General features: G+C 41.4%; 2 protein-coding genes and 1 long non-coding RNA gene across 4 annotated transcripts in view; 1 reads left to right on the top strand and 2 right to left on the bottom strand.

The window, feature by feature from the left end:
• The window catches only part of si:dkey-28e7.3 (trafficking kinesin-binding protein 1), a 46,532-nt gene extending 45,594 nt beyond the window's left edge, over positions 1–938 (bottom strand). Inside the window, exon 1 of the mRNA XM_036000438.1 lies at positions 904–938. Coding sequence (XP_035856331.1) covers positions 904–938 — 35 coding nt within the window. The remainder of the gene's footprint in view (positions 1–903) is intronic.
• jupa (junction plakoglobin a) lies at positions 548–22,205 on the top strand. Of its 2 annotated transcripts, XM_031289582.2 has the most exons (16): positions 549–720; positions 11,653–11,702; positions 12,163–12,330; positions 12,982–13,229; positions 13,655–13,893; positions 14,581–14,782; positions 15,252–15,396; positions 15,582–15,685; positions 15,797–16,135; positions 16,824–16,976; positions 17,117–17,236; positions 17,706–17,856; positions 18,876–18,997; positions 19,264–19,303; positions 20,093–20,228; positions 21,195–22,205. In XM_031289582.2, exons 2-15 carry the CDS (start codon positions 11,690–11,692, stop codon positions 20,224–20,226), a joined length of 2,178 nt encoding a protein of 725 aa, XP_031145442.1. In that variant the 5' UTR covers positions 549–720; positions 11,653–11,689; the 3' UTR covers positions 20,227–20,228; positions 21,195–22,205. The 2 variants fall into 2 exon arrangements, with proteins under 2 accessions (XP_031145441.1, XP_031145442.1); XM_031289581.2 differs by having other exon boundaries at positions 548–720; positions 15,582–16,135.
• On the bottom strand, positions 19,596–20,098 carry LOC116043071. Its single transcript, XR_004103367.2, has 2 exons — positions 19,957–20,098; positions 19,596–19,828 (listed from the first exon to the last, which is right to left on the bottom strand). It is a non-coding gene; the product is annotated as an uncharacterized LOC116043071 (long non-coding RNA).
• Positions 22,206–23,677: the final 1,472 nt, after the last annotated feature.

The following is a 23,677-nucleotide window of genomic DNA, read 5'->3' as shown; positions in this document are numbered from 1 at the left end:
GTGAAATGAGAAATAAAACGAATGAAAACACGAACGTTAGTTATATCAGCAATATCAGCTGCTGCTTGAGCCACTCAAAAGCTTATAGCCTATTTTACATTTGAACTGTGTTGTTTTATTACTGTAATATCGCTACCTATAGCCTAGTTCTAATTTTCTTGTCAGTGTTAGTCCACTCTTATGTATGCAGTGAACTTTTTATTTTATGCTGAGCTGTATTTATCTAGCCTATCTTACAAGCATGTACATGTATACAAGTAAAAACATTTTAGACATTTTTGATAACGTTTTAAATAGCCTATAATGTATCCGCTCTAATATCATAAGCATGGTCTTTTGTGATCATCTTTAAAAAAACAACAAAAAAAAACATTAGACCTACAATAAGCGATGTTGCCTAAGGCCATTTTTAAGAAGTACACTTCAATTTGCTGTTTATTTTATTGACTACGGTTCCCAACAATAAAACAAGCTGTAACTGCCTCTCAGTGTGTGGAGCTGTGGCAGGGTGGGGTCGGGGGGAGGAAGGCGGAGTCTGGGCTGAGGTGACGCTTCTTTTACTCATTTTTGTTCAGAGGACTGTCGGCCAGCAGCAGCAGCAGCAGCAGCAGCATCGGAGAGAGTGGAGTGAAGTAAGGAGAAATACAGACAATTGTCCTATCCTAAAAAACAACAACACTGACCTGGAATAATCTAAAACGCTTCCGTGTGTTTCGAAAGGTAAGCTTTAATGAATGTATATTCACTTTCTCCAACTCCTCTAGTGTCTACCACCGACGTGTAGCCTATAACGTCGTTTTCCCAGTATGTTTGCGTCTAGTAGCCTATTTTCTGTACTGCTTTCTATAAGCGTGTATGTTCATGTGGGATATTGTTTGGGTGAATTGTTCATCTTTTGCTTACCTGGGTGCAAATCCAGCCTTGTCTTTGGAGTTCATTTCCGCATGCCTCAAACTGGCCGTTAGGCTACTGCCTGTTGTTACGGTGTAGCGCGAGCTCTACAGGCCCCAAAAGTTTGCTTTCTTACGTTAAAAATTTGTTTACTCTTCAAAGTGTCAAATATCTCTTTCTCACTAGTCATAACTATGTTTTTGGCCCCAGTATCGATCATTCAACTTGACGTCACTTGTCAATAGCGTCCCACAGTGTCATTAGTGGTGTCCCAAGTATGCGCGTACGCTTGTGTGTGTGCGCGTGCAGGTGAAGAGGAGAAAGAGGCTATTACCATTGACATTGTTATTGTAGACCATATGTTAAGTAAAAGGTTACAATTTATAAAATCTTGTACCAGAGTGATAATCTCACACAAAATGGTATGGACACTTAACATGTTGGCAAGATAACAACAAAGCATTTATCTTCCAGCCAACTCATAAATATAAACCTAAATAGATCTGAGGTGATTAACTAATTTGTCAATACAGACAGACAGACAATTCTTTATAATCGATTAATCATTTAAGTCATTTTTTAAAAGTAAAAATGCCGAAAAAGTACTGGTTCCAATGAAGTTTTCAGTTTTTCTTGGGCCTCTATGATTAAAAGTTGACTATATTTGGGGTTTGGACTGTTGGTTGGACACAACAAGCATTTTTAAGACCCACACAGTTTTCTGACATCTTATAGTCCAATGATTAATCAAGAAGTTACTTAATCAGCAGTTTAATTGATAATGAAAGTAGTTCTTAAACTGTAAATAATACAATGAGCTGATACTGTGCATGGGCGCGTAAGTTCCAGGTCACACACATCTGTAATGTATGACAGTGAATATTGAATCATGTCCCTAAAATGTGTTATGCTGTTATTATAGCACCCATCCACTCCCACACAGCTGTTCATGCCAGCAGTGATGTCTCCAGGTGTTTGCCAAATCTTCCATGATGTCATTACCTTAGTTTACAGATGCTCCGTACTTGATAGGACAGCAGTTTTTCAATCCTAATTAGTGTCTGCAGGAGCACATATTTCTTTTATTACATTTCACGAGTAAATCCACTAAAATCGGCAGCACCCATTTTAAATTACTTTTATCCGCTTTTTTCTTTTGGGATTAAGTCATTTGTGGTGTCCTTTGCGCCGCCAACTTTAATAACTGTTATTTAAATTTGACATGGGTCACATTGGAATCAGAAGATAAACAGTTTTGTCTCTCTCTTTGAATATTAGACGCTAAATCACATTGCCTATTGTTGTCTTGTTTGAATTATCAGCAAGTGACACCATCACAGAAGCGCAAAGAACAGCACTAAACAAGTTTGTGTGGCATCCAACTTGTTTCTAGACCAATGCGTCCATCTGATGCTGTTGAATGTGTGTCAGGTTGAATAGGACAGCGTGCCAATGCGTTCTGCCAGTCAGTCCTCCACCAAGCTTGCCCTGGGTCTGTGTCATCAAGTGGTGCAGCAGCAAACAGCACCCTGCTTGGAAAGCTGTCACTGTCTGCCCCCAGGGAAGAGGGTGGATGGCTGGTGGGACCGCGATGGGTGGGGGGGGAGACTTACTGTAGATTTCGCCGCAGCTACAGCTGTGGTAGCATGGTGATAATCTCCCCCCTCCTGCTTAATTCCCTGATACTGTCCTACATTAGCAGAGCAAGAGGCCAGGAGATCCTTCAGTGTATATAAATAGGTCTACACTTTGCAGATGGGGATTACTGTATGACATATATCCTAACCTCTTTGTTTAGCATGAAGGATTTCCTTTTCTGTGGATTCACTGTCTTATTACCTCGCCCTGTGTCTGTTCAGTGGTGCCTGACTGAGTACTTTCCAGGGGCTCAGTTACAGCCACTCAGCGCACACGTAGTGTGACCTGCTGTGTGTTTGCATAGCACCCTGCCTTTGTGTTTAACTGTTCCCATGGAGAAGGGGACGCAGAGAGATAACGTTTCCCCATCAGCTACGATAAGGGTCTTTATGGCTGAAGTCAAAGGGGAGTTGGTATGACGGCATCAAAATCTCCCAGGGGTTAACTTCCACAGGCTTTAGAGGAACTCATCAGACAATGCTGTCGTCAAACCCTCCAGCCTCCCAGACACCCAGTGCTCCAATAGTATTATTATTATTATTATTATTATTTCTGACCAAAGAACGTAGCCTATAAAGGTAAACCACGCAGGTGCAACTAAACACTAGATTTCCAGAGAAATCAAGCCAAATCATTTTGATTCTCTATACAGTAATTAAATAATTGGCAGGATCATCCGAAAACATCCATTCATGTAAAAGATTTCTGCTGTTACTGCTAAAGACAAATAATCACAAGCTTCTAGCGGAGCACAGTGGTATAATGCTGAGCAAGTAAAGCTGGCATTGCCCAGCTGAACAGTCACTGAAATGAATTATTTACCTTCAACAGTTCTCTTGGTTGGATAAAACGAGGACAAGAAAATGTCCCTTACTTAAAATGTCAAAGGCCTAATGGCTGTTTCTTCCCATCACCATCATCATGTCTACAAGGTTTCAAGTCAAGTCTTATCATAGCTCTGTCCATAACACCCATGCGTCAGTCTAACAGCATGCTGGATATAGCTGAACCCTGCTGTGTTTTCTTCATGAATACATTTGCCTTTTGATCATTTTTTTTCCTTGCTGACAGTGTATCAAGGCAGGGAGGGAACTAGATTCCAGCACTGACTCAAAAGACAAAGTTTTCACAGTTGGATGATTTGGCTGAGTTGTACTTCTCAGCATAGTGACTCTGAGTCCTGTGGTGTCTGTTTTTCTCCTCCTCCCTGTCCCTTAATTACACTTCTGTGAGAGATTAAGGAAAGTGAGGACAGGAAGGGTGTGGTTGAAACAGAAAGCTAATCACCAGGGAAGCTTGACTTGTTAGATGTGCAGCATGAGGAACATCAACATCTTACATGGAAGTTATTTGTGCATAAAAATCTCAACTCAGTTTTTGATTGTGTTCTTTGTTTCACTGCTTTAGAAGGATTGCATGCTCTCTTGGGTTGAGAAAGTTGTGCAACCCTGAGGCCTGTGCATATTTTACAAAACACTGGATAAACTGAAAAATGCATGGGTGTTTTAGACAATCAAGGCTGTTACTCTTCCTTTTTCATTTGTTCCTTAAAAAAAATAACATTTTGGAGGTTTTTATCAAGACAACAGCAGTTTATAAAAAACACATGACTGTTGTCAGAATAAGTCACTCACTTTTTTATAAGCTATCTTATAGCTTTCACTCTTCAAATATTTGGATTTTGTTTTTTTTCTTAAGACTTTTGCCCCGCTCTCCAAAGCACCCCCCTCCCGCTCCCTCGTGCCTCTAATCTCCCTGAAAAATTAATCATCTGTCACATCGCCTCAGTGCTCAGCCATACACCGATGCGTAGCAGTGGCAGTTCAAGAGAAAAAAACTCCCCAGTCAGGCCTTTAAACAGGGCTTTGGTGGCAGTGTTGGCCACCAAACTTGGCCAGTGAACACACAGAGCCATCTTGATGTGCTTACGCCTTTTTGGTTGCTTCCAGTGGGGACACTTGAGACCCGGTTTCCTTTTCACTGTGACAGCAGTCAATGGGACAATGTGGCTACTCTTTTCCTCTCTACCCACAAAAAAGTAACATAGAGGCTCTCTGTGCTGTATCAGAGACTTTTAGTTCATCCTCTTCCTTCCTACCGTCAACCAAACAACACCGATACAGACAGGCACATCCTGCTTATTGTAGGTCTGAAGACAAAATCATCGCCTTTTTAAAGCACTTTCGTCAAGTAACGGCTTCAAATGTTCTGGATTTATTTATTTTTTCAAGTGAAATGAAATCCAGCCATTTGATTTCCATATCTTTATGATGTCTTTATTGTTCTCCTGATATGGGAGACAATCTCTGGACATACTTCTGTCCCTCCCACAATGTCTGATATGTGATGGACAGTTTGGTTTGCTTTGATGTGGGCCTTGCAAAATAAGGGTTTATTGTCACACAAGGGTACACCCCTTTTTACTCATTCCCTCCTCCTTCATCAGCTTTGTGTAATCTGATCCTACTCTGCACTTAAGGCACCTCCTCCAAGACAGCTCACATTTCCTTTGATTCACAGCAAGGTCCCACTGGGAGTAAACAACTACACCGCCAGTTTACAGCCACCAAACTGCATCTACTACCTTAATTTAACTCATTAAAGTAGATCTAGTGAGTCAACTGACAGATCTGCGGCCGTTATCCCTTCTGCTGGTTATTTTTATTCATTGGCATGCTGACTGTGGTTGACTGTGTTGTTGGGAATGTTTCCAGATCAGGCAGGGAAGGGGAGCGTGCTGTGCTGTATCCTCCACTTTCAGACCGATCCAGTTTGTGTGTTGCTCAAGTGCACACCAGCAGTATCTCATTGTCTGTTCTTTCTCTGCGGGCTCTTGGCATGCTGGCGTTGCTATGGTCTGGATTTTATCAACTGCCTGTTAGTCAATTGACAAATGCTCCCGCTCAAAATGTGGACTCGGAGCTGCATTCGTGCTGAACTTGGCGCATGACGTGACACAGCTTACAGTAGTTTGTCACCATAGGTTTGCATCTAGGAACAGCTGTGAAAGTACAGCTTCTCCTAATATACTTCCCCTCTCTGACCGGACAGCCCAGCGGTTGGTGAGTCAGATAATGTTGACCACCACTTCCTGTCACCCACCACAATAAATCCATTAGCTGTGCACTGCTTCACATCCTCTCTTATTGATTTATATAACAAACAACTATCCAGTTAGCCCCTGCTGCCTCCATTACAGTGCCATAACAGCTATTGTTAGTTGAGTGGGGGATACGGGATGTGTGGTTTGGGGACGAGGAAGCCTGTCTGCCCTGGAGGCTCAGCTGGCTGCACTGGCCATTTACTGTGTCAGGAGGATTGGGCTGTGTGAATGCAGGGTGTTGGGTTAAAGTCATCTCGGAAACACTTCATAGTAAGAGGAGTGTGGGTTGCATGTCAGGGGACATGTGCATGTGCATGCGACGGCAGCCTATATGTCAACTGGTTTATCAGTGCAGATGGTGCAGGAAGCTTTACAGATGTCTGGTAACATAATCTGCGTTATTTGCATGTCAGCCTAAACATGACATTAGCAAGCGCGTTGGAAATAACAGACCACCAGATGAGGTTAAGTTTCTACAACAAAACCGTAATGTTCTGACAACCATTAGACTTTGCAATTGACATTAACAAAAGACAATTGTGTTTTTCTTTTGACAAGTGAGTTAAAGGAATAGATCGGCATTTTTTTCTTGCTGAGAGTTAGATGAGAAGATTGATACCAGTCATATGTCCGTACGATAAATATGAAGCTACCGCCAAGTAAGGGTGTCACTATTTCGATTTTAAATCGATTTTAATTTCGAATTAAAAAATGGAATCGTCGATGCTGCCGCGCCCCCGTGTCACGTCCGGGCGGCTTGTCAAGTGCTGCAAGTCAACCTCCTCGACAGAACTTGAACCCCCTCCTCTTTCACTGAAGTCGCCGGTGTGGAAGTATTATGGATTTCCAGTGAGTTATGTTGACAAAAAAGTCACAGTTTGCAAGCTCTGCTATGTGCGTGTACCATATTCTGTGTGTTTACCATTGCACTCAGCCTAGCAGCTAGCTGAGTTTTCCTCTGTTTATAGCTTAATCCCGACAAAACCGCACGGTTGAATTTCAGCATGCATGCTCGTTTTGAAGCCTAAACAGAGCAGCTTATATTGGTTATACTAGAAAGAGCAACAAGTTAGCGGACTGCAGAGTCGCCCTCTCTGCTCTCTGTCTGCTCAGCTGCTAAGACCGCTGTGCTGGCTCGATGGTGTTTTAAGCCCCCAACCGTCGTCTTCAAGGCACCTAAAGCTGCAGACACACTGACCAGACGGCCGACCCTCGGCAGAAAAGGCAGTTGGACTGATCAGTCTCCCCGAGTTGGTCAAAAAAGTGCCTCGGAAACACACCAAAGCGACGAGACGTAATGCGTCTCCATTGTCGGCAAACTTTTTTTTCTTTTTACTTTATTGACAAATTGTCAAGTTTCCAATTGACTTAAGATATCCATAGTAAGTTATTGTTACATTATGTTGTTAACAAATGTTTTAAATTTGACAATGTAGTGTGGTACATTGTGAACAAAGGTCAGATAGTATATTGCATACAAGTCTAGTCTAAAAATGGCATAGCAACCTGTGCTTTTAAAAAAAGAAATGTAAAAATCGAGAATCGAATCGAAATTGACCTTAAAATCGGAAATGTAATTGAATCGAGGATTTGGAGAATCGTGACACCCCTACCGTCAAGAGATAGTTAGCTTAGCTTATTGTAAAAACTATACATCGTAATTGTACAGGGGCTTATTGGTTTAGGACTATTTCCTGTCATTTTTACTCTTTGGTTTTCATACAACAAGTACACTTTAGAGGTGCTGGTAGGTGTAGTCTTCTGTTATCACTGGACAGAGCCAGGCTACCGGTTTCCTCCTGTTTTTAGTCTTTATGCTAAGCTAAGCTAACTGGCTGTTGGCTCTAGCTTCATATTTAACTGACAGACATGAGAGTGGTATCAATCTTGTCATCTTACTCATGGCAAGAAAATGAATATGCGTATTTCCCAATATGTCAAGTTATTTCTTTACACTTGCACTAATTGTGTGAGCTCTTCTCAAGCAGGCGTGTAAAAGCCCAGGAGAGCGCACAGCAAAAGCCTGGTGATATGTTATTTACACCCCTGCCTGCCAAACAGGCATGAGGCTAAATAACAAATCACTATAAAACTCTGTAATGTATGTTAGGAGCCACTCTGGAATACGACCAGAGTACATCTCCAGCCCCCTTGGGCCTCTTCCCTGACCTGAATTCATTCCTGCTGTGATACAAAGAGGAGCTTAGGCCAGCAAAGTCAAAATCTAGAATGCTGGGGGGAAAAAATCTGTTTGATCCTGTGTTTATAACTGCATAACTTATGAATTATTGCCATGATTTACCGAGGATAATAAAGTGTCAGAATCTACAGTTTAGCCCTTCTAGCAATTAGGTGTATTCAGCCTCACCCAGTTCACTCATACACTCACACACTCTGCTGCCACACCCTTGATGAGAGCTGCTGGGGAGACACTCCCTGTCTGACATGCCTGTGGGGGGGCGGGGGGGGGCAGCATAGTGTGAACCTGTTCTCATGATTGAGAACAGAGTTACTCATCACTTGTCACAGCAGCCCTATCTCTTAGATTCAGCAAAGTATGAGTGACTCAGTGAGAAGTCTAAAAGAGTTTTAAGTGTTAGAGTGAAAAAGTGTGCACTTTTTACAGCACAATATTTACAAGGGGACACAGGACAGATTGAATAAACTATGTTACTGTGGAATGTCACACCAGCGTTTTCACCATCGGGCTCTAAACAGTATCCATCTCTGCTGTTCTTTTGCAACTCGTTCACTGGCAGCTTGCACTGATACACATTCCTGTTTTTACTGTGCCGGGTTTGTTTTTAGGAAGAAGCCCCCTAAAGTCATCCACAGATTGTTGCTTAACAAGATGGTGGGAAGTGATTGGTGTGAGATGTGAGTAAAGAGAGTGGCTTCATTTTCCTGCGCATTTGTGTGGGTGGATAGATGGTGGAGCAAAGTACAGTAAGAGTGAAAGGATGCATCACTCATTAACTGGAAGAGGGCAAAGTCCAGTCAGAAGTACACAATGGGTACACAACAGCTTTTAGTCAGCACTGAACAGTGGCGAAGGCATCAGCAGATAAACCTCAATACTACTAATTTAATAATTTAGTATTAGTTTATGCTATCACCATAATATACAACAAGTTTAATTTAAATGTATTTATTTATTCGCTCGGCTTTAATTTTTACTTTGCTGTATATTATTTTTAGTAAAAATTTTGAATGATTTTCTTAGATTTTCTTGGCTTGGACGGTGACCACAGGCATGGGCATTGTGGGCAAGGAAAAAATAATTACTGTTTGAGAAAACCCAAGAGGGAACAGCACTTATCAGCAAATATGCGAGCATAGCTTCAGACATCAGATGGGTCAGCAGATAAAAACCCCCACAGTACAGTGCATGAGCAGAGTTTCGGTTACCTAGGCGATATACAGGGCGTGTCGCAGCATTGCAACAGTTGGCTGAACCCACTGCCTCGCCCAGGAAAACAAAGACTACACAAACACTGTCCCTGATTTACAGAGAACAGGAACGTTCTGTGTGGACATGGTACAAGCTGTATTTCTCCTTGAAACAAAAAGGCACATGGGCTTTGTTTTATATCAGCTGTATCTGTGCCTTCAGCAATGGATCAATACAATGTTTTTAGATAAAATGTATTTTATTTTTTTAAAGCCTTTGTAATACACTGAACTTAAATCTGGGGGGTGTCTGATTAATTGCCGTATTGATGCATAGACAGCCAGTAGTCGCTTACCATCTTGACGGACAACAAGCCACACCTTTAGCTAGAAAGGTAGGTATACACAGTAATTGCAAGCATAGTTTCGGTCTTATGAGTCACTGCAGCATGTAGCTGCAAGCACAGACAGTCTTCTGGGGCCAGGTCCTGCAGGATCTCGTGCCAGACTGACTACAGCTGAAACTCGCTGAGCTGCTGCTCCCTGTGAAGGCAGAGAGTGAGATAGAGGGACATGTTGGGGCCTTGCAAGAACATCAGGTTCAGGAGAATGTATTTTGAGCACATGCATATGAACAGTAATTAACAATGCAGGCCCAAAAAACATGTGGGGACTTGTGAGTTACTAGCCCATTAAAGTGCCACAGTGAGAGAAAAAGAGGACAGACACAAACTAATGAGAAACATGCAGTACGTACACACTATTGTCAGTGTTTTCCGTTATAGTTTGTGTGAAGAAGGGGGAAAAAGCCCCCTGCAGAAGCTACAATGTTACACACACACACACACACACACAACTACACACCAGTAAATTTGCCTGGGGGAGAAAAAGTGGGCTGGATCAGCCGAAGGACTGAAACGTAACATGACGCATCCTTATGCAAAGCCGGAAGGCGAAAAGATGAGGGAGTGGTGCTTTACATCATGAAGGGCTCCAGTGTAAGGCAGAGAGACAAAGCAGGTCAGCTTTGTACAAATTCCTTTCCTCCAAACCCATTGATCAACTTTTGATAACCTATTATATATTATAGTTCATTTGTGCAAACACAGCAGTTTGACATTGTGGCTTTTAGCCCCGACTTGTTTTATTAGTAGTTAAGACGGAACATAAGTGTATGTGCTTATTGCATGGAATCATGTTGTAAACTTTACCCAGCTGTCATGGCAATATTTTCCTTTTTTTTGGTATGTTTTAAGCCTTTGTTTGTTGACTTTGCCATATGTATAACCCCCCCGGTACCTTCAGTGCATCTGCACAGCCTGCAGAAATTAGCAGCCACACATGTACAGTAGACAAACGCACAATGCACCCCTGCAATGTGCTCTGCAAAGAATTCTGTCAGTAACAGTGAAACATCTGAAAACACTTGTAACCAGCACAGTGAATGCATTGTACTATCGGTCATATGTCGCATGCAATGGCAGCTATTATGAATGCAGATTTTTCTGTGATGAAGAGGGTTTCTGTCTGAGGTTATTTTGGGTGCTCGTAGCAAGGAAGTCTGGAAAGATTTAGTCTACATTTAAAGGTTGCAAATTAGAATATGAGAATATATTGTGTGCAAATGCGACCTGGCCATTACATTACATATAAGTTGCATGTAGCAACATATTATGAATATTTTTTTTTATATTTGATACATAGTCCTATATTATTATTTTTTTGACAGGAAGTATGCTTTTGCATTATCTTCATAAACTCTTTCAAAAAGTCTGGGATTTGCGTGTACGACCCAGTTTTGACATTTTTACTCAGATGTGCCTACATTTAATGGTAAGGTATATAAACAATTTAGCCCAGTGTAACAATGTTTATTTTACTAGGGGATACAGTGTGTGATGTCTGTGTGGACTAAATACCTGAGTAAATGTGACAAGAAAAATGATTTTTATTAGAAGTAGGAGGTGTAGAACAAACTTGCACCAACAAGTAGAGTTTGTTGGAGTTACGCAATCAGAAGCACTGTTACACTAAAACTGCCCAAGATGCCTCAGGATGTCAGATTAGTAGAAACCTGTTCAATGAGAGCCAGAAGGCAAGTAAGTCTTATAGATCGTAGTATTTGAAATAAGACAAACAAGTAAAAGTCAAATTACAGGTTTTTTCTAAGAAGTTTAGTGTGTGACGAAGAGTGTGCTCACTGTCTACACACACACACACACACACTCTCACCCAGTGGAGTCTAAACCAGACGAGCAGGTTCCTGATTGCCATGCGTCAGCAGCAGGCTTCTCCCACGGCTGTATGGGCGGAGGCCCGGGGTGAAAGGTCATTTGGGCTGGCTGGCATTCCTGACTTACAGCTGTCTCTCTGCCCTCTTCGCTCTCCCTTTCCCATGAGCCTCTGCTGCTGCTCTGTGTTGTCATTTTCAGGTCAGGGTGCAGGTCTGGGAGGGGTGGTAGGGGGTCATCTTGTGAACTGTCATACTCCGGTTGCATACAAAAACTGAAAGACAGTCACTCCTTGGAATATTAATTAATTAACGGAGAGAGCTAGGTGTACAGTGAAGCTTATCATCATCATTGAAGCTTGTGGGAATACTTGACTTTGGCTTTCTTTGTGTTTTTAAGGTTTGCTCCATCGTTGTTTTGATAACGGGAGGCAAGGATGGCAATGCAAAGTAAGTAAAGGTTCACAATTCAGCTCTAGTTTTGAAATATTTTTATGTATTTTACAGTCGTATTTAATTTTCTCTTCCTACATTTCTGCAAACTCTTAAAAAATAGATATTTTTAGTCAATTTAATTTTTAGCTTGCGCATTTGAAGGTTTGCTTTTGTTTTTATTACTCATTCCACAGTATGTGTAAAGGAGACCGTTTCTTTGATCATGACCTTTCCTACTTCCAACTATTGTTTTCATGTATTTATATTGAGGTAACTTCCTTTTAATACATTTGACAACTGAAGGTTGCTTCTGTAAAAGGGGTTGCTTTATGTGGCACAGAAGTAAAACCCTGGTCCACTGGAGTATTTTTTTAGTTTTTTTCTTCAACATTCCTCCATGTTTATCAAATAGTTAATACATGACTTTGCTCCAACACCTCTGACGTCCCACAATTCCTTTCTTCGTGCTTGGCAGTGGGCGAGGCCGACAGTGGCATGGCGAAGGTGGCAGAGTGGCAGCACACAATGTACAGCGTAGACTCGGGCATCCAGTCTGGAGCCACCACAGTCAGAGATGAAGACGCCGAATACACCACCTCCAAGCACTACACCACGACGACCACTGTAACATCAGTACATCCTGGTAAGGCAACAAGCAAGGGCCAAACCAGCCGATATCCATATATTGTATTTCTTTAACCCTTGTGTTGTCCTTCTGGGTAAAAAATTAACACTTTTTTTGACACTTTGACATTTTTGTCACTTATTTTTGCCACTTTTTAAAAAAAAAAAATGTTTTTTTGTCTCTTTCGACTTTTCAATATTTTTGCAGCATTTTTCGACGTTCTCTGCACCTTTTTTTTCCACTACCACCAGTATACACTAACAGCAACTTATTACCACTATTTTTACACTCATTTTTGGAATTTATGGTCAATAAACCTCATCTAGCCTCTATGAAATTATATCTAATTTTTGTGTTAAAAAAGCAGAAAGTATTAATTATTTTGACTAATATTTAAGATCAGAGGATGTTGGATAATCCTAGACTGTCAAAGTTTAGTCAGAATAATGCTATAAAATTAAATAAAACACTCAAAAGTGAACGATAGTAGTGAACTAATCCTTAATTTGACTTATGAAGAGCGTTATATGGTTACTTTTGGGCAATTTGGTTGAAAGAAAACCCAAATTTCTGCCAAGAAACGTTGAAAACGGGCCAAATTTGACCCGAAGACAACAGGAGCGTTAATTACATGTGGGCTGTGATATTATCATCTCACTTCCTCGATAGACGTGGATGCCCCCCACACCAGAGCAGAGCGGCTGCGGGCTGCAATGTTCCCAGAGACGCTGGAGAGAAACACCACCATCATTTCGACTCAGCTAGACTCGTCCCAGATGACCAACGTCCAGCAGCTGGCCGAGCCCTCCCAAATGCTCAAGACGGCAATCATCCATCTGATCAACTACCAGGACGACGCTGAGCTGGCCACACGCGCCGTGCCTGAGCTCACCAAACTGCTCAACGATGAAGACCAGGTGATGATCGCAGTATTTTGGTCAGATTTGCTGTTATGGGATACATTGTCTTATGAGATAATTATATTGAGTGAAATGCATTACTGCTGCACAAATAATGAACAGTAAACCTTCCCATTTTAGGAAATATGCATATTGAATTATTCCTTTCATTTTATTGATCCATTAAAAGTTTAAGTAATTTTATCAAGAAACATGCTACTTCCTGGTTCCAGCTTCTCAAATTTGCTGCTTTCCTCTGTTTAATGTCATTTAAAAAAATGTATTTGGTCAGACAAATTGGAAGGTAATTTGAAGCCTTAATGTCGATCTTGAACATCTTGAATACCACCCTCAATTATAGAAGAAGCACTGAAACCAGGCAGAGTCATTTTCAAGTGCACATCAAAATGAACTCTTCTTTTCCCCTCTTCATTTCTCATCAGGTGGTGGTCAGCAAGGCAGCACAGATTGTCAACCAGCTCACGCGCAAGGAGGCGTCGCGGCGTGCGATGATGCAGTCGCCTCAAATGGTGGCGGCGGTGGTGCGGGTGATGCAGAACACAAGTGACATGGAGACGGCGCGGGCCACAGCCAGCATCCTCCACAATCTGTCCCACCAGAGAGAGGGCCTGCTCTCCATCTTCAAGTGTGGAGGCATCCCTGCTTTGGTCCGCATGCTCAGGTACTTCCGGACAAAAAGAAAGATAGAGGAAGTTATTTGTCTTCAGTCACTTATGACTTTGATCCTTGATGTGGTCTGTATATGTTGGGGAAATGTACTATTTCTTATAGTGTAGGTATGAAAGAGAAAATCCATCCTAAAACACTTTTAAAAAAATCCTTTTGGCAATGTCAATAGCATTTCCAGGCCCATCTTGCTATATTGTAGGGTTATTCATCTAGTCCTTGTTGAAATATGGTGAACACAGACCGTGCGAGTGAAGTCATGTTTAGGTATTTTACAGTGCAGCTACAATGCAGTTCAGTTGAAGAAGAAAACAAGAGCTTTTGACTCACCAGTTTGTACTGACGTTTAGTAGGTAGGTACAGAAGAAAGCCATGATATAAAAACATTTCTCCACCAGCATTATCCTCCAAAGACAGAAAGCCTTATTGTTGACCTTGTGTTAACTGGCATTATGGGCATTGTAGGAGATTGCGGACTCAAGTAGAATTACATGAGGCAGGTGGAAGAAAGTAGGTCTAACGAAAAAGTAAACAAAAAATACTTCCAATTACTCTGTACATTTCAACTGATCTGATCTGATCTCCGACTGTTAACTAACAGTGAGGACATTTAATGTATGGCAACTGGGCATGCCATTTGTTGCTGATACACACTTAACCCACCTGTGTTTCTTTCCCACAGCTCTCCCATGGAGTCTGTGCTCTTCTACGCCATCACCACACTCCACAACCTGCTGCTGCACCAGGAAGGAGCGAAGATGGCTGTTCGTCTGGCCGACGGCCTGCAGAAGATGGTTCCCCTGCTGAAGAAGAGCAACCCCAAGTTCCTGGCCATCACCACAGACTGTCTGCAGCTGCTGTCTTATGGCAACCAGGAGAGCAAGGTGTGTGTGATACCAGCCAAGTATTGTAATTTGAGACTGTTGAAGTTGTTGTGCTTGTGTGTGCATGCTTTCAGTTGTGGGTGCGGCATGTGAACGGAGTTGTTCAGATGCTGGCATAGCGAGGGTATGGGTGTGGTTATTTGTTGAGAGTAGTAAATTGAGTGGTTAGCTGGTGTTTATCTGTCTGGACAGGTCACAGCTTTGTAGTCTTGTTCATTGTAAACCGTAAGGTTTTCTTTTACAAAAGGTTCCTAAGTTTAAAAAAATAGTTCTAAAAGTTAAAGTGCTCATATTATGCTCATTTTCAGGTTCATAATTGTATTTAGAGGTTATATCAGAATAGGTTTACATGGTTTAATTTTCAAAAAACGCCATATTTTTGTTCTACTGCACATTGCTGCAGAAAGAAGAGAAGTTATTTTCACCCCATCTGCACTTTGTATACTCACACAGTCCCTCTCTCTCACAGCTGATCATTCTTTCCAACGGGGGTCCTGAGGGCCTCGTTCACATCATGAGAAACTACAGCTATGAGAAGCTGCTGTGGACCACAAGCCGTGTGCTCAAAGTCCTCTCTGTGTGCCCCAGCAACAAACCCGCCATTGTAGAGGCTGGTATGTAGTGTGTGTGTGTGTGTGTGTGTGTGTGTGTGTGTGTGTAAGGTAGTCCTACAGGTGTGTGTCATTTTTTGGTTACCTTAAAACACAATGTTACTGTGTCTACTTGTCAACCTCAGCGCTACATGACAGCTAAATAAACGACTGAGAGCGGAGTGATTTAACTTCTCTGTTCCCTGCAGGTGGGATGCAGGCTCTGGGTAAACACCTCACAGGCTCCACCCAGCGTCTGATGCAGAACTGTCTGTGGACGCTCAGGAACCTGTCTGATGCTGCCACCAAGCAGGTCTATATCCACACTCACGTTAACCTTTTTTCGTCTACTCTTGAAAATCTTGAGTTTGTTTTCCATAATCCGAGAAACTTTCTGAAATATCTTTTTCTCTTCCTGTTTCAGGAGGGCATGGAAAGCCTTCTGCAGGTGCTGGTGGGCCTGCTTAGTTCAGACGACCTCAACATGCTCACTTGCGCCACAGGCATCCTGTCAAACCTCACGTGCAACAATTCCCACAATAAAACTCTAGTCACCCAGGGCAACGGTGTAGAGGCGCTGATCCACGCCATCTTGCGTGCCGGTGAGAAGGAGGACGTGACTGAACCTGCCGTTTGCGCTCTGCGCCACCTGACATCCCGCCACCAACAGGCTGAGGTAGCGCAGAATGCTGTGAGGAGATACTACGGCATCCCCGCCATCGTCAAGCTGCTCAACCAACCCTACTACTGGCCCGTCATCAAGGTAAAGAGAAGCGAGGGAGGATTGGGGGGGGGGGGGAATAGTGTGGGCTCACAAAAGGGTCAATGAGATTTTAAGCTTTTGCAGTGATGTTTGTAAATCATTAAATGGTTAACTTAATTTTTCATGCAGAGTGTCTCTCTATGCAAAAGAGTGATATGCGACTACAGTCTTTGAAATTACATTTGAACATCATTTTCATAAGCTCAGTATCTTACTGACTGTTATTTAAGCCCATAGGTTAGTCTAGATGGGGGAAGTGAGTGTTTTCACACTAAGGTGGGGGTTTACAAAAGATGGTGGGAAGCAGGGGTAGACTGAAAGCAGGTGGTTTGAGGGAACATAAGTTAAGGACTGTGAAACAAACACATTGAGGAGATAGTGGTTTGGTCCAAAGAGAGACACTGGGGGAAATGGTGAGACAGATGGACAGAGGGGATGGTCGTTCCGGCAGAAGGCCAGAGTCTCCATCAGCCTGAAAGAGCATGAAATGACATGACAGCAGGAACAGTATGTTTTACAAGACAAGGCTTTAGGTGGGGGGAATTATCTAAATCTCTTTTTATTTATTTTTTAGTTTGCATTTCTAATGGAGAAGCTTGAAGTTGTCAGTCTTGTTTTACTTACTGACCAATACAGTAATTGTGAACAGTATCATGACCGTATGTCTTCCTGTCTTCCCTGCCTGAAGGCTGTGGTTGGCCTGATCCGCAACCTGGCCCTGTGCCCAGAGAACCAGGCCCCTCTGAGGGACGCTGGAGCGATCCCCCGTCTGGTCAACCTGCTACTTAAAGCCCACCAGGACGCCCAGAAACATGGTTCATCCACCCAGCAGACATACCAGGTACGTATCTGGCTAGTTTAGGATGCTTATAGTCACTAATTACGTTGTGGGTTTAAGGGATTGTGGAAATGAGTAGTTGTAATTATGAATGAATTTCTGTATCCCTGAGTAACATATCTTCTTTCCATCCTGCTCCTCAGGATGGAGTGAGGATGGAGGAGATTGTGGAGGGCTCCACAGGAGCTCTGCACATCCTGGCAAGAGATCCCATCAACAGAGCGGAGATCGGCAACCTGCAGACCATTCCTCTGTTTGTTCAGGTAACGGAGGAAATTGAAGCTCTCGCACTTCCTTATAGGGCTGGGCAATATATCGATATTATATCGATATCGTGATATGAGACTAGATATCGTCTTAGATTTAGGATCTCCTAATATCGTAATATGGCATAAGTGTTGTCTTGTCCTGGTTTTAAAGGCTGCATTACAGTAAAGTGATGTAATTTTCTGAACTTACCAGACTGTTTTAGCTGTTATTATTTGCCTTTACCCACTTAGCCATTATATCCACATTACTGATGATTATTTATCTAAAATCTAATTGTAAAAATATTTTTGGAAAGCACCAATTGTCCACCCTACAATATCTTCCCCGAAATATTTGGTCAAGAATATCATGATATCCGATTTTCTCCATATCGCCCAGCCTACGTCCTTATCTTGATGATCAACTTCCTTAGGTTTTAGGTTGTTTTGTTTTTTTACTCATTTCCTTCCTCCTCCTCTCCAGCTCCTCTACTCTCCGGTGGACAACGTGAAGCGCGTGGCAGCGGGCATCCTGTGTGAGCTGGCCCTGGACAAACCGTCAGCTGAGTTCATCGACAGCGAGGGAGCGTCTGCTCCGCTGATGGACCTGCTGCACTCCAACAACGAGGGCATTGGTAGGACACCCAGATAATGCACTGCAATTAGCTTACAGTAATGTAGCATTTAGTCATAGGTGGAAAGGAACAAAGTCAATTTACCCAAGCGCTGTACTTACTGTAAGTGCAGTTTCCAGGTACTTCACTCTAAATGACCATGTCCATTTTGTGAGACTGTATACTTTTACTCCAATGCATTTCACAATGACATATAGATGACTTTATTTCAATAATACAATCTGCTCATTAAATAGGGTGCAGTGTGTCTGAACTACCTTTATGGGTAGTAGGCGCATTAAAAAATCGAACGTTAGGTACAATTTCAATGATTCAATTATCTTTACTTTTATTACTTTTTATGTTAGTTTCTTGCCAAGAGTTAGATGAGAAGTTGGTATGATACCGTTCTCACAGAGGAGAGTGGTATCGAGCTTCTCATCGAACTCTCGGAAAGAAAGTGAGTATGCGTTTTATCCAACATATCAAATTTGGTTATTTTACCTCGCCACACTATTTTTTGGTCACATTGAGGGAAAATGTTCAAAATGGATTTTTAGCAAGTGTTATTTAGCAAATTCCTTGCTTAAATCACCAGGCTCAGCTACTTAAAAGTATGTCTTATATTACATTTACATGTGGTAGTACCATGGCTGAATTAGACAAGGCTCACTAACACACATAAACATTCATTCTACATTATGCTGTTAAGGTGTTTATAACTGATGTTGTGAATGCACCACATCCATAATGCTTCAGGGAGTTATATAAAAGAAAAATACTACAAGTCACTCATGCAGTAACTGGCGTGAGCACTAAAACTATTATGTTTTCGCTATTACTATTACGTTGTATGTTTATCTTTAAAACTTTAACCTCTGGTGCTTTTCAGACTAAAATGTGGACTTGGATTTGTGTTCCTTTCAATACACCAACACTATAACCTATTATTATTATTATTATTATTATTATTATTATTATAATAAAAAGTGTACGTTTTTGTACATTGCTGAATGCATCCTGATTCTTTTCCCCCTCAGCCACTTACGCTGCAGCTGTGCTCTTCCGTATCTCCGAGGATAAGAACTCAGACTACAAGAAGCGAGTGTCTGTGGAGCTCACGCACTCTCTGTTTAAACACGACCCCGCTTCCTGGGAGCTGGTGAGTGTCTGGCGCCCTCCACTGCCAGGACAGGACAACATTAAAATAGACATTTTTTAAACTCCCTTTAACTCTCTGGGGTTACATCTTACATCTTGGCACCTTAATACAATGCTGATAGCAGTTATAAAGTACATTTGTTTTTCAAGAAACTGGTTCTTCATTATATCATCTTTTAATAATAATTTTTAAGGACTATTAAAAAGCTGTCTATATAAAAAAAGTGCTGACTTTATTTGACCTTTGACCTCTCGTTACCCCTGCAGGCCCACAACAGTGCCCCCATGGATGGACCCTATACAGATGGTGAGTAACTATGACTGAAATGTGCACATGCAGCACATTCCTCTGCACTGGGTCACTCCACCACCGGGAGTGACCGCAGTGTTAACATGCTGTAATCTGTTTACGGGTTTCCTCCCTGCTGCGGCCTAAAGATCCTATTTACCATCAGCATGTTAGTCAAGTTAGTTTGTCCAGTTAAAAAAATACTCTGTGGGTTATTTAATAACTCAAGCAGCACACGCCTAGCTTTGATTTTTTTTTTTTTTTTTTTTTTTGATTGATTTTACATTTTGTAGTTGTCAGTGTCTGTTTCACATTGTAACATTCTTATCTCATTCACTTTGCCTTGTCTTTATTCTCTTACTGTAATACATCACTACCTATTTCTCATTGCCAAGTCTCAAAGGTCTCCTTCCTGGTCTTTTCCTTATGTGTTTGCTTCTAACTCCTAATTCCCGTCCTTTCCTTTATAACTTTTCTCCTTGTATGGCCTTGGTATTTTCTGTGTCCAGAGACTTGACTTGGCTTCTCTCTCTCTCTCTCTCTCTCTCTCTCTCTCTCTCTCTCTCTCTCTCTCTCTCTCTCTCTCTCTCTCGCTCTCTCTCTCTCTCTCTCTCTCTCTCGCTCTCTCGCTCTCTCTCTCTCTCTCTCTCTCTCTCTCTCTCTCTGATCACTGTGTGCCTAAACGGTTGGATGATTTCCACTAGCTAATACAATTTATTTATTGTAGCTAAATAACATATAATCTGTTGGTAAATTGTGTAACAAGTAAAGGGAAAAAAAAAAAAAAAATGTTGTAATCTCTTGCAGAGCTGGACACTGGTTTCCAAGGCTACGGAGGGTATCCCGCTGACATGCCCATGGACGGCATGGACGGAAATATGATGCAAGACGATTACGCAGCCAGCTTGGCCTACGAGAGACAACCGTACCATGATTATTAAAGGTCAGTACATGCAAAACGTTACCTCAGCCAATCGGGATCGGTTGTCTAAAATATAAAACTTGTTTTTAAAACTTCAAAATTGTTCTCGACAAAATGAAATAATGAAGACTTAATAAGAGTCAATTGGGGGGAAAAAAGAACATCCGTTGGTATTATTTATTAAGAGTATAACACTCGGGTACACAACAGGTATGATACAGGAGTGCTAATAATAACATATTCAACAGTGCACTATAAAAGTATTTGTAAGATAAAATACAAGAATAGATTAAACATGAAACGGCGGTTTCTTGGTTAAAAACGATCGATCCGATGAGTGCCGCGGCCGGGGGAATAACGATTAGCCAATCAGTGGCTGGGACTAATGACGTCAAGATGTCTCAATATCCCCCGACATCATAGTTTGTTTTTACTTCACTCCACCAAACAAAAAACCTGAAAAAAACAGTATATTGGCGTCAGTGTCAACTTAAAATGACGTTAGATTCAGGCAGATACGTTGGTCTCTAGTGTTGTGTTAAGGAAAATTCAAGTTTAGGCAATGTCAGACTGAAGATGGAAACAAAGACAATTCTGTCTAAAATCAGGCAACATCTGGAATGCTTCTTCCACCAAAACTTAAGTGACTGTTGTCCTGATTGGTATGTGACATCACCTTTTTTTTCCTCGCCCTCTTCAAACCAGTGAAAGGAGCGCAGACAAAAACATAAATGCAGAAATCTCTCCTGTGAATTAAAAGTAAAAGACTTTTGGCAGAAAATGTTGTGTTTGTGCTGGAGCCCATCACTCATAGTAAGAAGCTTGAGTAAGAAAGTAGATTGTCAGATTGGCCTTTTAAAGTCTGATGTTTGTTTTCTACAACATAATAACTTTTCAAACACCCTGTCTGTGGAAGAGCTGTGCTTGACAAGCATGTTGATATTGTGAAATCAGCTCTGTGGGTTTTTCTCTTTCCTCTTCTTACAGACACGGGGGAGAAAGGGAATCGGAGGAGCTGACGTAGGACGTAATGGGACAGAAGAGAATATAGTCGTCAGTAGAGATTACTCCCTCTGCGCTCAGCCTGATGTAATATATGCAATTATCACTGAGTACGGGACTCATAATCTTAACAGGGCTCAACTTTGTTTTAGAGCATAATTTTGCTGATAATAATGATGACGATGCTTGTAGGTTTCTGTTAGAGAACCTTTTTAAGAGTGTGTGCGTGCGCATGTGAGTGTGTCTGTGTGTGTTTACGCTTTTGGGTGGGTATTCTATGCCAAAGAGATTTTTATTTTGTGATGATAATCGTGTAGCTTCCTCCTTTCTTTTAATTTTAAAGAAAAAGGGAAAAAAAAAAAGAGAATAATAGTTGAAAACACTGCCAGAGTTGGCTCAACATGCACGGTGCACCTGCTCACCGCTCTGTTTCTTACTTAACGCCTTTGTAACAGACACTGCTGTTTACGCTGTAGTTTTAACACTATATACTGTCAACTTTCTCCCGCTGTGACCCAACAGTTAAGAGTCGGTTAACACAGGCTCATTCTGTCTCGTCGCGCTAATTCAGTAGGAGTGAACAAACAAAGAGATGGGGAGAGACCTTTTAGAGAGCAGTGTGGGGCTGCCAAGAACCATCTGAACAAGATGGTGGTTTGTTTTTAGGGATAGTTTCTCATCTTTTCTAAGTTATTGACTAGGAAAAGTTCACACCATTATCCGGCATTATCAGAATATTAACAAAGATGTCTTTTGTTACGAACTGAATTTAAAGAAAAGATCGTATGTGACCGTAATTGATTTTGCAGAACAACAACATGGGTACAGTACAGTTTTCAACAGATTGACTGACTGATTGATTAGTCAACACGTATGATGATATAGTTGGGGACGGCCCTACAGCTGGAGCAAACTACTGACAGGGAAATTTGTCTTTCTACTTAAGAGTTTTTACTGAAATTTTGTTTAATAAAAATAAAGGATATATTAAACATATTATGGTGTCCATGTTTGAAATGATTTATCTGTTGGTTTTTTTCAGTTCATTACAATAACTCCGGTGTTTTTACACCCATAATGAAAATACACATTAGTTTGGTTGGTGGTAGGCTATGACATTATTCATCAATTCATCAGTTTCAATCCATTAAGTCTTCATGGTGTATAATGGTGTGTTCTCCCAAACAGAAGTTAAGGATAACTGTGATTTATTAGTATTTTTATAATTTTAAGGTGCTGTAGGTAGGATTGTGAAGATCCAGGACTTAGCCAAAGAATTTGAACATCGACAACTTCTCAGTCCCTCCCTCCCCCCCCCTTTCTGCTAAAGCCCAAACGGCCTCCTAAGCCCCTCCCCCCACAAGGGTAAATGAATGCGTGTGCATAAGCAGTGATTGACACGCAGTTAGACACCCCCCCCCCGGCCCTGATTGGAGCATCTGAACAGGGAGCTGTGGATTTTTGCTAATAGGTGGTGCCAGAGGAGCCAGATTTTTTTTTAATGACCTGCTTCATGTAGTTCTACTGGAACATAGGGTCAGTTTCAGCAAATATGACAGAAAGCTAGTTTTATAAGTCTTACCTACTGCACCTTAAGTGCAGCACATACAGTACATATAAAATGAACCCTTTACTGGCTCATACCTCCTACTGATGGGATGCGGTCAAGTTCCGTTTTGGTCTGCCTGAAGCAGCTGGAAAAGGCTCCTTTTTGACTGTTTATGATCTGATGAATCAAACAGAACTTTAAACCATAGAAATACATAGTTTTTGCTTATTTTAGTCAAATGAAAAGTGTTATAATCCTTGAAACCCAAAACTGTAACATACAGTTCTTTTCCTTTGGTTAATTATTATATTTTTGGAGGAGAGTGGAATTGGTCTTTAAAAAATAAAATCTGATTCTGTGAGGGAGTTTATTTCACCAAGTGCCATTTTTTTTAACATTTTTATTTTGAACATTTAAAAAAATATAAAAAAATAAAATAATGCTGATATGTAAAACATAAATTAATAATTTTTGTCTAAAAAGGAGTAGAAAGAAGCCTTGTGCTTATCTGGTCCTACCCCTACAGAAAACCGGCCTGTTTTGTTGCTTCCTTCAGACCTTACATTTCCTATTTTTACCAGATTAGTGTTTGTCCCTTCTACAAAGATAATAATGTTTTTGTGCCATTGTTCTTGCCACAATGGGCAGATATTAGATACTGCTGGATTGTGTTGAGGATCAATCAATTTCCATCTTTTTATTTTTCCAATTTTAGATCTGCCTCTTGCTGCATCTTTTATTTCTCTCACTCTCTAACCATATTTCTGAGTTGGTCAGAATATATTTTCTTTTAGTGGTTCTTCTAGTGATTGTGCTCTGTCTAAAAGTCAATGTTGGTCCTTCTCAAAGTAGCTGCAGGTCTCAGTTCAAAGCATCTTCATGCTCCCCAGCTCCTCTCTTTCTGCACCCCCCACACTGC

The sequence above is a fragment of the Sander lucioperca genome, chromosome 4 (genome assembly GCF_008315115.2).
Source record: "Sander lucioperca isolate FBNREF2018 chromosome 4, SLUC_FBN_1.2, whole genome shotgun sequence".
NCBI classification, from domain to species: Eukaryota; Metazoa; Chordata; class Actinopteri; order Perciformes; family Percidae; genus Sander; species Sander lucioperca.
The sequence above is the reverse complement of the archived record's forward strand: the minus strand, read 5'-3'. Positions and strand labels throughout refer to the sequence as shown.